At 34.2% G+C, this 16,687-nt stretch overlaps 2 protein-coding genes across 9 annotated transcripts; both read left to right on the top strand.

Annotated features, from left to right (window-relative positions):
• Nucleotides 1–3,504: 3,504 nt before the first annotated feature.
• Nucleotides 3,505–7,934, top strand: LOC106709001. Of its 6 annotated transcripts, none has more exons than XM_014500641.2 (8): nt 3,509–3,750; nt 3,953–4,020; nt 5,883–5,991; nt 6,191–6,292; nt 6,615–6,740; nt 7,231–7,302; nt 7,586–7,723; nt 7,793–7,934. In XM_014500641.2, exons 4-8 carry the CDS (start codon nt 6,215–6,217, stop codon nt 7,862–7,864), a joined length of 486 nt encoding a protein of 161 aa, XP_014356127.1. In that variant the 5' UTR covers nt 3,509–3,750; nt 3,953–4,020; nt 5,883–5,991; nt 6,191–6,214; the 3' UTR covers nt 7,865–7,934. The 6 variants fall into 6 exon arrangements, with proteins under 6 accessions (XP_014356125.1, XP_014356126.1, XP_014356127.1 ...); XM_014500637.2 differs by having other exon boundaries at nt 3,509–3,884; XM_014500638.2 differs by having other exon boundaries at nt 3,509–3,884; nt 3,953–4,032.
• Nucleotides 7,935–8,564: 630 nt separating this feature from the next.
• LOC106709086 lies at nt 8,565–15,886 on the top strand. 3 transcript variants are annotated; one of them, XM_014500777.2, is made up of 13 exons: nt 8,565–8,695; nt 9,592–9,839; nt 9,915–9,989; nt 10,689–11,038; nt 12,104–12,215; nt 12,287–12,442; nt 12,527–12,856; nt 12,941–13,058; nt 13,130–13,230; nt 14,091–14,286; nt 14,359–14,475; nt 15,435–15,543; nt 15,678–15,886. In XM_014500777.2, exons 2-13 carry the CDS (start codon nt 9,597–9,599, stop codon nt 15,796–15,798), a joined length of 2,028 nt encoding a protein of 675 aa, XP_014356263.1. In that variant the 5' UTR covers nt 8,565–8,695; nt 9,592–9,596; the 3' UTR covers nt 15,799–15,886. The 3 variants fall into 3 exon arrangements, with proteins under 3 accessions (XP_014356263.1, XP_014356264.1, XP_014356265.1); XM_014500778.2 differs by lacking the exon at nt 8,565–8,695 and adding an exon at nt 8,998–9,017; XM_014500779.2 differs by lacking the exon at nt 8,565–8,695 and adding an exon at nt 9,030–9,100.
• The last annotated feature ends 801 nt before the right edge of the window (nt 15,887–16,687 follow it).

The following is a 16,687-nucleotide window of genomic DNA, read 5'->3' as shown; positions in this document are numbered from 1 at the left end:
CGAGTACAGCAGTAAGGCATTAATTTGCCATTCTGATTCAGATTGCTTATCAGTCTAACTATACTATAGAAAATTGAATTGTAGAAATAAATATTTATCTATACATGTATATTTACTTTTCAATGGCAATACAATTTTTTCATGAACTCTCATACGCTTCTTGCAATTAATTAAGTAATATGAATGCGTGAATGTTTTGCAAATAAAATATAGGTACACGGATACGATTAGGTTGGCCTAGAAATCGACCTCGTGACTTTTGATTTTGAAGGCCATATTTGTCTAATGCGTTTAATGGACACAACATGTCTTTTACTTACCCCAATAACCTAACGGTTGACGGTGCGGACAGCGAGTCTCGTGGTCGTGGGTTTAAATCCCGCCTTTAGACTATTAAACTTTATCCTAGCGGCTTTAGTCGGAATGGTTACAAGAAATATCAGTTAATTTTGAATAATCTCTAATGTTAAATAAAAAAAAATTAAAAAATTTTATTAATGTTTCAAACGTACGTTGTAATTTAAGTGTAAAGTTTAATAAGATCTTACTAAATTATTGATTTCTTATGTTATAGAATTTAATAATGTATCAGCATTCAATTTATATGTCAATTTATAAATACATAACCATCGAATAAAAAATCGTTAACAATAATTAAAATATACCATATAATTTACATTAAGCTCAATTTTAAAATTAGCTTCCAAGAACTATGAAAGATATTAATGACCTCGTTTGGTGTTTGTGACGTAACCACATTTATGATACTCTAACCAAAACATTTTCAAACTAAATTAAAAAAAAAAGTTATGTTAAAAATATGAATGCAATGATTATTATTTAGGAGCTTTTAACTCGTAATGAGACGATCTGTGTTCGATTCTCAATTATTTTGTGTCTATATACTTCACCTTATTCACTTAATATACCAGTTGCATCCAATTCTTTAAGAGGAGAAGATGAAAATAACTAACCATATTAGAAAATAATTTTTTCCCAATACTTATTTTAATTGATAACCATAGGTGGGCACAGTTAATCAAAAAGTTAACTTCGTTAATCGTTAATTCGTTAAATAAAAATTTAACTTCGTTAATCGTTAAAGCGTTTAATTTACGAAAATTTAACGCAAGTTAAAGTTAACAGTTAAAGTTAATTTCTGTTTATATTACGAGTATAAGGCGCAAGCGGGAAATGGCCATATGAATAATCTCCGAATCGTATGGACCGATTTTGTCGAGACTTTCAATAGAACTTAGGCTATTTTTTTTACTGTGCTTACGAAATCTCGGGCGATCGCTAATCCTATCTATATTTTAGTTATATAATATACTAAAATATAATTTAGACAATAGGAGCGATGTACTGTCTGTACCATAATAATGACATAGCATGCACTAGTTACACACACTTATATACTACACTGACAATTATGGACAATTGACTTTTTCAGTCAATTTTTTTATCGACAATCCGAAATCACGGAATTAGAGAGCTAACTAAAAGACAACATAAATTTTCTATTAAACAGTAAGACATGTGATAATATTCAAAAGAAAACAATCAAAACTTTTGTGCAGTATTTACATTTATCTCTTACTATTTGCACCCGGATATTCATTTGCTCATACTCCAACAACTGAACATTTAATTTAATGTATAATTTGGTAATATTTTTTTATTTTATTTTAGCTAAGGGCCCACGAACAGACATCATTTTTTACGTACTTTTTATTTATTAAGATAGATTTATTAATAAAACTTCTAACATCAGAGGAAACTTATTATAACATTGATAAATAAACTACATATATAACCAATCCAGTGATACATCTCAACGCATCAAACTATACATCTGAGATGCCTTAGATAACTTCTATCATCTAATGATCTATCGTCTGATCTATTGTTATATGTTAAATCAAGTTAAATTACTCTCGGTGTATAGATCATAAGTTACACGACATAACGAAAACAACCGATCGCGGGTGATGTCTTCTCTCTTTCTTATCACCTATAAAATCGTTATAGCTAATTAGTAAGAATATGTTTTGAATTATTTTCAATGACATTCGATTAATTTTAAAATAAACTTTCGATATACGTAAAAAAATCCATGTCTTTTTGTAAAGGTCACTTGTGGCTACATTTCATATATTAAATTTAGTATAACACAGTTTAACATTATTTCACTAACATAATTATTTTATCTTTTTCCTCATTCTTTCTCGTTTTGTCGTATACTTTTTTTGTAAACAAACAAATTATTTTCGCTATTGTCTTTGCGCAGCGCACGTGCATCCCCGACCATTAGAAGGGTTGGGGCCATAAATCCATCGAGTTCGTTATCGCATTCTCTGTGCGGCTGTCCATTTGATCCTTTGTTCATATTTTTGTTGTTGTTAAAATTATTTTTCGTAGAATATGAAGAAGCCCCAAAAAAACAAACGACGGTAATAAACACCTAAATCCCTTTTGTTTTTGAGGAACGTTTATTGCGTGCACATTTCGTCTTTCGAATTTTTAAATTTATTTTTCATTGTTTCTTATCTACGCAATGACAAAAAAATCCTATTTGTACGCTTTTTCAAATGAACCATAAACTATTTTTTTTTATGTTTTTTGTTGTCTTTAAACTCCAACATTAAAATAAACATTTTTGTCTGCAACAAAGTTTAGTTGTATTTTAGGTACGATGTTGAAGAGTAATGCACACTCGATTATTTTGATTGCAATTCAACGCAGAGTTTATCTTTTTTAATAGATTTTGCGTCTCACGTATAACAATTATTGTATTAAGAGTAAAGTGTTTTCGAACCTTATGTTGATTTTATAACAAAGTCTTGTTCTAAAAAAAGTGATGTTAAATAAATGAAAACCAGTTTAAACGTGAATAAAATGTAATAAAGACTTTTCGAGATATTTGTGTAAATGTGAAATAATTAATAAACTTTGAAGGTGTCTAGCGCCTAAACTTCACAAAATTTGATAGAGGTAAGTTTGTTTAAATCGTCACTATTTTCTAACAAGGATTCTGTGGTACTCTTTTCATCACACTCGCTCGTTCTCGTTCTCTCTCGTTCTCGTTCACCATTCGACTCGCCGACGGTCGCCGAACATAGCCGAACTTACGAATGTACCCTGATGCATAATTTAAATAAAATGACAACACGTCAATAAGTGTCTATTGTAACAATTAACGGTCTAAATTAACGGAAGTAGAATTTAACGGAAGTTAACAAGAGCGTTAACACTTTTTGAATTTAACTTAAAAGTTAATCCGTTAAGGAAAATGTTAACTTCGTTAATTAACGATTAACGGATTAACGAGTTAATGCCCACCTTTGTTGATAACTTGTACTACGTTGGTCTTACTAGTGAGTACTAAATAGCAAAAGTACCTACACACGCGTAGAAAATTGTATTTAAGTCCTTATCGGTCATTAAACATGTTCTAAAATAAATCGGTATTAAATTAATAGGAACACTTCGGCATACCAGAAGGGGTCATCTAACTGCATCGGATTGGTAAGCGTTGCATAAGTAGAACGCAAGCTGACATAACGAAAACTTCGCAATCAGCTGGTCGGCCTTGGCCCTAATGGTCGCATTGGCGGTGGGCCGCCGCCGGGCGCCGCAGCGGCAAGCGCGCTTCGGACTAGCAACTCGCAGTGTTATCGTTGCAGTCAAACCTATTGCTTGCACTGCACACGCCGGCTTTAACAACTCTGTGACTTAAAACATCGACCAGTGCGTATATGATATATTCAAAATAACGGAAATGTATTTTGTATAAAAAATAAAGTGTAGTCTCGCTGTGAATGTACACGGCTGAGTATGTTGAATATTCATAAGAATGTATTGTTTCGGTCCCATCGCGCAAGGTTAACTAATTTTTCACTTAAGCAATGTGTCTTGTGTCTAAATAAATGATTGTGTAATTTTATTTTAGGTGCTTAGAATAACTAACATAAAAAGGCTACGAAAAAGTGTAACTTCCTGCTAAGAAAAACAATTGGAGTACGTGATAAGGTTTTAATTTTTTATGGTATCAGATATTAATTATCAACCCAATTATTTATTTATTAAATTTATAAACATATCCACCACAATACAACTGATAGTTTCTTAAATTATATTTGGTACATGACTCTTGATTTTTACAATTTATTGTAAGCAACTTGTTTATCAAATAATTTAAACATTTAGTGAATGCATCTACGGAGAGGTATTTTTGTGACATATGTAGTATTCAGTGAAGGGTGGATGACCTTAAACTTTGTTTTCACGAATCAAAAGAATTATATTGACGCTTATCCTTATCAATACTTTGTTACAAGTATAAAAATAAATTTTAATAGGATAAAATTGGGACTTATCGTCGTAGAAACAAGTTTCAAGCTTAGAAATAAAAACATACAAGAAAGTTTGTGCTCCTTACCCGTAAACTTCGAAAGCCAAACCATATTTTAATACATTTATACAGTTATCTTAAAATACCATTTAAATTAAATCTGTCCAATTAAGAAACTTAGTGTCTGTATGAGCTATTGAAAAAATAGAGTTGCTTAAAACGAAAATTCAATTAAAAAAAAAATTGTCTGTCAGTAAATTACGCGTAGGTTTGGGTTCGACTACTATCCGTCAAAATTAACATGATGGTTTCTAAAATCACAAACGCGCGAATTTGTTTTCGGGACTAATTGATCCCAGTTATGCAGCGATAATAACAACACCGGTCACACATGAGTATATGAGTGAATGAATATTAAAGTGTAAAAATTTAAGCATACATTAGGAATGAAAGCTTACGTTTGTTGCACACATTCTGCATAAAGCGTTTTACAACGTTATGAGCTTAGCTTTAAGAAATAGAATCAAGTTCCAATTTTATCTCAATTTTAATGTAAGATGTGTATAGCATAACATAACAATATTCAGGCCCCTTTCCATTTACGACCTCTGCTAAAGCTGTTGCAAGATCTTGTCGCAATAGGAAGTATTACTCGTAAACATGTGCCAGGCAGCTTGGCGTTTTAAATATTGCTTGTTACTATGATGAAATATTACAAAATCAACTTTAATATATAAACATAGCTTAACTTTTCAAAAAAAGTATCTAACGCATACAACAAACAATAGGTATATTGTATCTTTTATGTGTTATATTCATAAATGAGGCATCATCCCTGCAGCACCCGGAAATAATCCAAACATATAAAAAGTTTTATTACGGCTGCGGGTGAAATGAGAGAAGTTTTAACTTGGTCTGTAACCACTGGCTGTAGGCTGTAGGTCATCTATATGTATCATACTCTTTATTCAGTGAATTACACTACAAAGCTACGTTTTTAATTTGCCTTATATACCATTTTCTATAATGTTTAACATTAAGAAATATGTAAATCGTTTTTTATTCTAATTTTATGTACCTATTAGAAATAATTTTAAACAATTAAAGAAAAAACTTAGACAATCTTAGACGTCCCTAGCATTTCAAATTGTTGTTAATTAGCAGGGACTATTATGTAATAAAAAAATTGTAAGTATTAAACTGAAATGACGGTAAATATATTGATATGGAGGACGGAAACCTGGCTGGTGCTCCGACCCTACGTAAGTGGGACAAGGACAGTGAGATGATGATGAATTACACTAAAACTTAAATTAAAAACTCAATAGGACATTACAATGACAATGTTTTTATGAAAAACTTCTGAAGTTTTGTATTAATATTATCTTCCGGTGTTCCTTGGTTATTAAATGTTTTGCAAAATCTCCGCTGCTTCTTCCAAATCTACACATCTATAATATTTTATTTATTGTGCATAGTGTTCCTCTAAGAATTTTTAATAACGGCTTATTTATGTTTTAAATTGCAGGGTAAAAAGTAAAATCCGATCATTGTTTTTAAAAGCTTATATTTATTCATTATTTGAAAAAATTACGAATAAGATAGTACCGTCGCGTCTGCTTAACTTTGAGTAAACTGTGAGTAGACAATATATTAGGGATTGAATTTTGGTTAATTTGTAAACAATTATTAATGAAATCTAGACACATGTTTTTAAAATATTTTCTAACAGTAGCTGAGTTTGAACTGTTTACAACCAAGCTTTAAAATGATATGTCACATATTATGTATTACTATTGTTTGTCATAGTTTTTGATAAAATACTTTGTGATTCAGGAAAAGATCTATGTGAGCAAAGTTATGTCGCAAAAGTTGTATATATTTGTCGTTGGCGCCATTGTGATCTCTGCGGCAGCACTCCAGGCCGCCGCACAACCAGTTAGTAGATCTTTAGTACATAATGCACACGTAAGCGCAGCGCACCACAAAATGACTTCCTACTACACATAATCGTTATACAAATTGTGTAATATTGTTAAATTACTTGATACTACTGACGCTACAACTAAAACACAGCTTTTGATTTTTTTTTTTAATTTCATAAGACAGCTACAAAACTAAACGATATTTTTCGTAAAAATTAGAAAAGTTGTTATATTCAAAAACATTTCACTGCAAATCTAACTTATTCATACTGCTATGACATACGCTAGTACATAAATGCTGTTGCTGTATATTTCATGATTATCTATGTTTTCAGCCAACAGCCGACGCTTCAATAAGCAAAGATCGTGCTTTAAGATATGTTACATTGAAGGCTGGAAAAAATGTAGCATCTACTCCACAACGAGGATTTTTTGGTACAATTTTCAATCTTATTTTGGAGGTAAATAAAATTACACATACTATAGCGACGATAAAACGTAACAATTTTTTAAATATTTTAACTGACATTTTCACTATTTTTTTCTCAAAGAAAGTTCGCACTTTCGCTGGACCAACTGGTTCACCTGGTGACCGATAAGCTTAGGCATCCCCATTAAGCATTTGAGCTTGAAAAAATGCCTTTGTCTTCGGTCTACCTTTGATGGACAGAAGAGATGAAAGACAGGCAAAACTATATTTTCTCTATCCCTCCAATTCTTGGAAAATACTTCCGTATCCACTCATGAAAGGATGGAAAGGTGAAGATTAAGTAAATTGATCTGGGGCATGCCACTTAGCAGACGAAATGCAGATTACCTTTTAGTTACTTCGCCTAAAAATCTTCTTGTCTGAGTTCGTGGTAGTCAGCCGTAATAAGTTGTAAAGCTACTGATACTGTGGTCTCTGCTGCTAAAAAATTATATAAATTCATACTAAAATTAATGTTTCAGCAAATCAATGATACCAAAAGTGCGTACAATCAAATTTCGGGATTAGTCAACGATCAATTTGCTGATAATGATGTAAGTACCTACAAGACAGCTGAATTCAAAATAAAGGATGTGAAAGGCGAAGGAGATCATCTTCACTATGTTATGTCAATGCGTTCTAAACTTGCAGCACATTGCCGATCTACATTGGACGTTCGTCTTCGCTTTTTTAATAAGATACGATGTCAGTTTTCGATTTTCTGTGTTTGGTGATTGAGTTAGAAAATATCCCGTCTTAATTTTTATACGCGGTACCTAAAATATGTATAGGTGTGAACGGTTTTTGATGCAAAAACCTTAACTAATTTAATTCCAGGATAAATCAAAGCCTAATGCTAACAATGGAACTGCTGAAGCGGGAAAAATAACAAGAGCAGAATTTTTGAAAATACTTGACAGAAATTTTAAAGGTTTAGCACGACTTCGAAATCTTGAATGGCGTGAAGCAAGAAAGGTAAGGATACTATTTGCCATTGCTCGATGATGATATTATACATGTAATTTTTTAATTTAAAAATTTCAGGATTCATGGGCAAATCTAGTGGAATACAAAAATGAAATATTCTCTGGAAAAAAAGCAAGAAATAGAAGATAACAATGACTTGAATCAAAAATATGTATCTATATGTATAAAATCATATATAGACATAGACATTAAAAATACACAGTTACAGTTTTAGATAATTGAGTTTTGTTATTTTTATTTATTTACTAGCTGTCGCCCGCGACTCCGTCCGCTGATTCTCAGACCTACTCAATGTGCTCACAAAATTTCATGAGAATCGGTCAAGCCGTTTCGGAGGAGTACGGTGACGAAAACTGTGACACGAGAATTTTATATATTAGATTTTTAGAAAAAATAAGTTGTATTTCTTACAACTCTCAAGTTAAAAATAACAAAATTAAGTGCTAAATCCTTTGACTTCCGCTGACCTCCTTTGACCGCCGCTGATTGTTATTATACGTCAACGTGGTGATATGAGATACGTTTCTCTACAAATATTTATTGGTAAAGATCGCATTTCGCAAGGCGCTAGTATTAGGGTATAAAAGGATTTGACTTATGTTTAAGCTAAATTGTATTTGAAACACTGTCTAAGTTTTTCATGATAAGGCCCGACATGTCTAACTAAATACTTACTTCATTACTTTTTTAAATAACAATTATTTTGTGTTTAAAATTGCGACGGAAAGAACTTGGAGCTTGGCAACCTGCTGGCAACTTTTCTTTATGGTCTTTGCTGGATACTGGCAACCCTGACCTCCCCTTCCACCCCATTTAAATACTTGTCAATGCAATTCTATACTCTTTGGTCAATGCGTTATGCGTCCAAAAGCGACGTTTTACTATAAGTGATTTGTTTTAATAAGTTTACTTAAAAAAATTAAATTAGGCTTTCTCGTATTTTCAGTTTAACAAGAAACCGTGAGTATAAATTTTAAATTATGATTATGATTACATTAGATCCTTATCACATATAAAGTTTTTTTCCACGTAAGGTAAAAAATGCACGACGCCATCTTAATTTCACCGGCTTGGCACTAGATTTAGCAGAAAAACCCTTTAATGTTATTATTTTAAAGTTATTGTTAAGTAATTTTAATCCAAAAGTAGTTATAATTATAGATTAACAGAAAAAGAAACAAGTCTAAAGTTTTTGTGGCCTGATAATAAATTAAGGACTGTTCCATTTGCTGAAGCTTGGGGTGATAATATTTTATCACATCAAATTAAACTTTCATATTTGGTAGGTACCTAGTTACCGCAACTAAAACTAAAATAGACTTTGACGAGGACAGCTAATCTTCGTAATTGCTGTACTTAGTAGATGTTAGTATAATGATTCCTAACCTCTTTTTGATCATCTTTTAAGTATGTTAAAAAATTATTAACCTTTTCATTATAATTATTGCACTAGTTGTGGAACTCAGACTGCAATTTGTAGTTTTTTTTAAATGAAAAAAATATATATTATAGTGTAATTATTATCGATTCATTATCCAGCACTACAAGCATCACATGAGACGTGGAATTGCTTCCACTTCACGGTGTTCTGGCCATTGGTGCAAAAGATATTTTTGTAGTTGCTGGTGTCTATCACTGTCAAATTTCATATTCATTTATTCAAGCAATTTCCTTAAAAAGTGAAACAAAGCCTTCGCTTCATGTATTAGTAAAAAGATAGTAGACTCTGCAAAGTTCTTTGTGAAGCAATTTTTTAAAGATTGAAATAGCACTAGTGGAGGCTATTATAGCATGCAACAAAATCTTAACTATAAGACATTTAATTACAGTTATCCTTTATATATGTATATTTTTAGTGAAAATGTCTTCACGTGGGAGAATATATGGTGGTTATAGTGGTAGAGGTAGCTACAACAATCGGGGCAGTGGATACAGAGGAGGTTACCGTGGCAGTAGCAGCAGAGGCTCATACGAGGGCGGGCGAGGGGGTCGAGGTGGTTACTCCTCATATAATAATGATAACCGCTATAACAATAGCAACTCTACTAGATATTCTACTGGCCGAGATAGAATTGATGATTCATATAAAAAACCTTATAGATCGGTAAGATAGCTTTTCAGAATAATAAATGTTTATATCAAATTGTCAATATTTTAATCTGTAAAATATTTACCAAAGGAAGCCTCTGCAAGCTACACAAATCGTGACTATGGGAGATCAGGTTCACCAGATCGAAAAAGAATGAGGATGGAGGTATGTAAATTACATGACAGGTAAATTTTGTAGTGAATCTATTTACCTGTAAACATCACTAGATGGGACCATAGAATTGTTCAATTTATGAAAACTTTGAATAGTCATACTCTCAGTATTGACACTGCATTATGAATTAAGAGAAATTTTAAAGGTTTGTCATGATAATTTGCCATGATACTTGACTACTTTACAGAATGAACAATACAATAATAAAATAAAAACAATATCATGTTGTGATATTGAATTGATTTTGAGATGAATACAGTTCTCCATGAAATGAGCGACAATAGCATAGATAGATATAAATAGTATGAAAAATAATTCAATAAGGCCTTAATATGTACAACTACAAAGGATCACAGTTACTAGCATTCTGTTGCAGAAGATGTTTGATAATTTGCAGAAAAAAAAATACAATTTCTGCCAAATATATTGGTGATTTTCTTTAGAGCTTTCCCGGAGAAAGTTGAACCCTGGTCACATAAGTAAAATATTCAGCCAAGAACAATTTTTATCTATTAGTATAAGATGGTACTGAATCACTTCAGCTTTGAACAACCCAACAGCCATCGGATTTGCAAATATAATTAAGGCTTGGTATAATTAACGAGAAAGTGTGTTTGCTATCTTTAATCTTGTTTTTGTGCACTTTGGTTTGTAAAACATGATAGAAGAACCAAAGAGACTTATGTCCAGGGCTCGACGAGCGATAGACGTAGCCATGATGGCGGCGGGCACTATGGCGGATCTTACGGCGGTAGACAAGATAGTTACAGCGGCGAGAGAAGGTCATTCGGCGGCGAGGACAGAAGGCGGTCGCCGACCCGAGATGGGTACCGCAAGCCGAGCGGCATGGGCCCGCCGCGCGAGCCGGCGCGCATGAGCGTTCGGCCGCGCGCACCACGCCGCTCCTACCGCGGCCGGATGCTGCGCTCGCGCGCCTCCTACCGCGGCGCGCCGCGCTCTCGCGGTTCCTTTACCTCTAGGCGCTTCGGCGAACGCTCGCTCGGTTACACCCGCGCATTCAGATCTATCAAGAGCCGAAGGTAATTGAGTCTATTGAACCATGTTTACACTTAGCTTAGCGTGTTTCGGACAATTGATATTGGAGAAATAATTTTGCCGTATTGAAGAGCTTTGAAATTATTTTTATTCCTAAATGTATAGAAAATTTCTACCAAAACTATATGAATATATAAAAATAGAGTTCATATTGTAGAAATCAGGAAATAAGATATTGATGTAAAAGAGTAAGTTAGTCGATCAAAAATCATGAGGAAAATAAGTTTACTTTACACAGTTACTTCCTTCAAATGTAATGCAAGTGAGAGTCTGAACTGAATTTTTATATATACCCAATAATATAAAATGAGAAAGACAGTACAAAATAAACACAATTGTCATTACTTGTATGAATAAAATCAGTTTTAAATTAAATCTTCTTCCAACTCTAAATACATTAGAAAGTATGTTAACGAAAATGGCTGGTGTTAAAATGAATATTAACTATTGGCAAAGGCGGACAATCACAACTGGGAATGAAACAGGTCTTCGTTCTTAATAGACGTAACCAAAAGAATGTTTATAAAAACAATAAGCATACAAATGGCAGTATTTTATTGAAACATGGAAAAAGCAGAATGCAATAAAGCAGCTCAGAAAGGAAAATTAAAACTAATAAACTTGAATTATTAACTTATATAGCTGCTTATGTATTGTCTTACTTTAGAGTATTAACAACTGCATTATTGGTTATTTTTATTAAGTACACAGTTGAAACACTGAGTTGACCTAATTGCATTTATTTTTGACAATCATGTCACGAAAAACTTGAATTGATGCAGTTTGTGAGACTGTAGCACAATACACTATATAATATGCACAGGTAATAATTTGTGTTACATACAAAGTACAATGGCCCCAATACTTAGTACCGAAATTTTTATTACTTTGGACATCTATATTTAGGTATATGTCTACGATATTTTAATCGAAATTGAGCATTAGTAAGTAATACGACTTTATATTCATGGGTATTAATTTACCAATCGGTACTTATAATTATTTTACATTTATGGTTTGAGAATTTTGAATAATTAAACTTATTTTAGCTCCATTAAATCAAAAGACGAGGCATCATCGACTGAAGAGGATTGGGATGCCGATGAGAAGGAAGAAGAAGCAATCGAAGAGAAGAAAGAGGCCAAAATAAAATCTCCCAAGGTAATACTCCTTCATGTATATTTTTTATCATAAGTATGAACCTATAAATTAATTATCCTTATATTTATGAGGTGGAGGCAGAAGGATCCGAAGGGGAAGTCGGCGAAGGCGGAGAAGATACCGACAAAGAGCCCGACGCCGCCTCAGATGGCGAACCGGATAATTCAACAGCGTCCTATGTGCTTCTCTCTTGCGTTCACTGTAAAGAAAAATGTGCTACTTTTGTCGTAAGTAAAGTATAAAATAATTTCTGTAGTTTTATATTCTCGTTTTAAATTATTCATTAAAAATATATATATAATATGACATAGGGCTACGCCAGACACTTGCTGTCGAACAAGCACCGCGCGGCTATGAGCGCCGTGGCGCGGCGGCACAAGGCGCAGCTGCTGCGCATGCGCGTGGCTCAGCGCGGGGCGCAGCGCGAGCTGGAGGCGTCGGCGGGCGCGGAGCTGGCGGCGCGCACCACCTTCTGTATGGTGTGTCGCCTCAACCACCGCACCACCAGCCACGCTCACAGTCTCACTGACACGCACCGCGCCATGCGGCGCTTCCTCATGCCGTTCTGCCGCATCTGTCGCATCAAGTTCCGCTCGCCCATGATCTACGAACATCATATCTGCTCCCTGGAGCATCTCAAGGTTATTTATATAACATTTAACTGCAACAACAAATAAAGTATATATTTATTGAACATGTCTCTAATATTAATTGTATTTCTACAGAGAAAAGCCAATCAGACCGCACGTCGAGTAAGCCCAAAGGCTGAAGCCAGCGGCGATGAAGGCATGGATGTTGATTTAGATAACTTCATGACCCTTGACTCTGTGGGCGATGTGGATGGTAAATTTTATTTAATATCTTGTGCCTTTATGGAGTGATATGAACTACATGTAATTTATTTATTATTATAGAAGTTGAAGATGATGATTCTGGTGGCGAGAAGAAAGATGAATCGCCTAAAAAGCCCAAAGTAGAAATAAACATTGGAAGTGAACATATTAAAAAAGTCGAGGTATGACATACATTTAAGTATCTTGTAACTATGATAAAGATCTGACGTAAATATAATACGATTTACTTGTACCTATATATTATGTACTTGAATAGTTTAAAGTGAAGTGAATATGATCCGCCCCTGTTTTTAAGTGGCAAAGGATATATATACATCTGATCTGTTTGTTATATCAGTAATAATACCCTTCCTAGTGATACCTTCCCCTAAAAACCTTGTTAACACAACAGGGGCGCGGTCAGCCCGCGAGCTAATTTTTCGGTTACTTATTGTAAAGGCAATTTTAATGTATATTAAATTGTCCTGGTAACAAAAATTCCAAAACAAAACGTGGTTATTGGAACAAAACCGTAAAAGATGCGATATGCCATTGCTGGCTATTACGAGTATGTATTGTAACTTCTTGAGATCTACCATCTTACTATAAATAATATTATAAATTCGAAAGTTTAGATGGATGGATGGAATTTAGCATAGATGTAGAAAATAGTCTCGAGGAACATTTAGGCTACTTAATACGTTTTTTTTTAATTCCGCGCGGATGGAGTTGCGGGCGACAGCTAGTTCTCTTATATATCGGTTTAAACAGCAACGACACATTTTAAGAAGTTTAGACATACGCTGTTATTCATATATACTAACTTTAATTCAACAAATGCACAAACCATCCAGAATCCATAACCTACATGATAGTGAAAACCGTGTTTCGATCCATTCCATGGTTTGGCAGAACATTTAAGTCGATTAGAGGTCACGAAAAGCTTTCTTTTATGAGATTTAGAGATGGTAAAGTGAATTCTAATTCCAAATCTTATATATTACTTAAAAAATATTAATAAGTGTCGGTGGTATATTGTCAGGTGTTGTGGTGCGAGCTGTGCCGCGTGTACCTGCCGAGGGGAGCGGGAGGGGAGGCGGGCGGCGCGGAGGAGACTGAGGCACTGCGCCGGCACTGCCGCATGCGCACCCACCTCGGCCGCTACGTGCAGCACCGCGACACGCGCACGCTGCGCCGACATGCTGAGCGCATACACCGCCAGCTGCACCAGCAGAAAGGTTGTCCTAATTAGCCATTTTTTTATTGACATTTATTCAAAAGAAAGATTTTGAAAAGTAAATACTTTGCAGAAGATGAAAAAGCAGAGGCCGGTGAAGACAACACTGATGATAAAGCGATGACCGAAAAATCGGAATCCGGAATCGACAAGAAAAATTTGGAAAATGGCGCAGACATTACTAATGCAGGTATATAATATATTGTTAATGTTTACGAAAAGTAATAGAAAATTATTTATTAACAGGCTGTCGCCCGCGACTCCGGCCGCGTGGAATTAAAAAAAACGTAGTAAGAAGCCTATGTGTTCTTCCAGACTATTTTCTACATCTGTGCCAAATTTCATCAAGATCCGTTAAGCTGTTCCGGAGATACCTTCTAAGAAACATCCATCCATCTATCTAAACTTTGCATTTCGCAGATCTTGATCAAATTTGGGACAAATGTAGAACATAGTCTGGAAGAACACAAGCTAATTATTAAGTTTCTTTTATTCCGCGCGGGTGGCAGTTATAGTGTGTCTATTTAAGGATGATAAGTTTAACAATTCACTAGACATGGGTTGAGTAAAATCGTTTATGAATCTTTTCCATTTTCGATGGTTGTTTTCATAGAAATTACGATCGAAAATTTCGGGATAAATGTTTTTGAAATACAATATAAATTGTTGTTGTTTCTTTCTATTCCTGCTGCAATCTTTAAAACTACATAAAGAGAAAAATATTAAACCAAAAATTGAGGTGTTGACAAACAAAAGAAATGAATTTAATGTTTTTTTTAATCAACTGTCCAAAAATTAATAAAATACCTTAATTATATTACTTTTTATTCGAATAATTTTATCACCAGACCGATGCTAGATAGTTTATGGTTCGTTATGCGCGTACGGTCCGACACTACTACACCTCTCAATTAAGTACGATATTAATCATCATACAAAATTAATTCCATACTTCATAGGCGTTACTTCGTTTGTTCATAAATTTTTTACACCATCAATTGAAAAGGGATACTTTTTTATTAAATCGCTAGAATGACGTATAAAAAACTTGACAGGCAGCCAATTCTTGACGCCAGCGCCACTCACTAAGATCTTTAATTTTTCTTTCCATTCATGTAATAACCTTTAATTATTTGTTTGTTTATTCAGGTAGTGAAGATAAACTTTGGGCGGATGTTGATAAAGATATAGGAGAGCTTTTGAGAGAAGTAGATCCCCAAGGCAATGAAGGCAGTGATGATGACGAAGACCTTGGAAGGTAACTGATATTGCAGTTGTTTTGTTTTAAATTCAGTGGCAAATGGGACAAGCAGTACACCAAATTTAGCTAGGATGAAATCATTAACAAACCTGTTCTCGTCATTTACGAATGTTTTCTAATGGAATTCGCAGATATGACAAGTTTCGTAAAAGTGATAAGAAGTCGAAAATTGGCGATGGTGAAGAAGGTGATGTGAAAGCTGGCGACATATCTAAAGAGAAAACAATAACTGAAGTCAACTCTACTGCATAATATTCTTATAATTAGTATAAATATAACAGATTTTTTGTAAGATCATAGTTACACAACTGTGTTTCTTAAATCTTTTCATGTATCTTAATTAGACATTGTTAAATTTCATAAATATTAACATTCTTTAAGAATAAATAAATAAATAAGAATTACAATGTGAGCTTATGATTTGTTTTATCCTTGTTATTTTGGCAAATGGAACAAAAGGCGGTGGCAACTTCCTAGTTGCATTATACAGGTCTAGAAATCCTTTTTCTAGTCTACCTAAACTCAGCAACGACATGTTGAAGACATTGACAGGGGGGCGCCTACAAGTTTTAAGGGTTACCAGTGAGCAAATATTTCTTCTTCAGAAAGTCGTCCATGTTGCCACTACAAAAAATTGATTTGCAACTTACGACATGAGTTCTTACTATTTTAACTGACACATCCAAACACGTTGAGCGTTAGTGGCTCAGGGGTTAAGCACTTGTTGCAATCTGCAGTTCCTGGGTTCAAATGAACCAATGTGTTTTTCGATTCACAAATGTACATTTATCCGACGTTCTTTCGGTGAAGGAAAACATCGTGATGCAACCTGCACATATTTGTGAAGTCAACAAACCCACACTGGACCAGTGTGGTTGACTATGGCCTAGTCACCCCTAACTTGGGGTAGGCTCAGAGTACCTCAGTGGGGACGTATAGTGAGCTGATGAAGAATGAATGAATGATCCAAACACATTAAGAAAATGCATTAATTTATATATCATCATCATCAGCTCACTATACGTCCCCACCGAGGGGCTCGGAGCCTACCCCAAGTTTGGGGTGACTTTATATATGCAATATCAAAATTATGAAAATGGTAACATTTAACCGTGCAGCTGATACTCACTTACTGGTTTGT

Source organism: Papilio machaon, chromosome 2 (assembly GCF_912999745.1).
Source record: "Papilio machaon chromosome 2, ilPapMach1.1, whole genome shotgun sequence".
Lineage (NCBI taxonomy): Eukaryota > Metazoa > Arthropoda > Insecta > Lepidoptera > Papilionidae > Papilio > Papilio machaon.
This window is presented reverse-complemented; position numbering and strand designations above follow the sequence as displayed.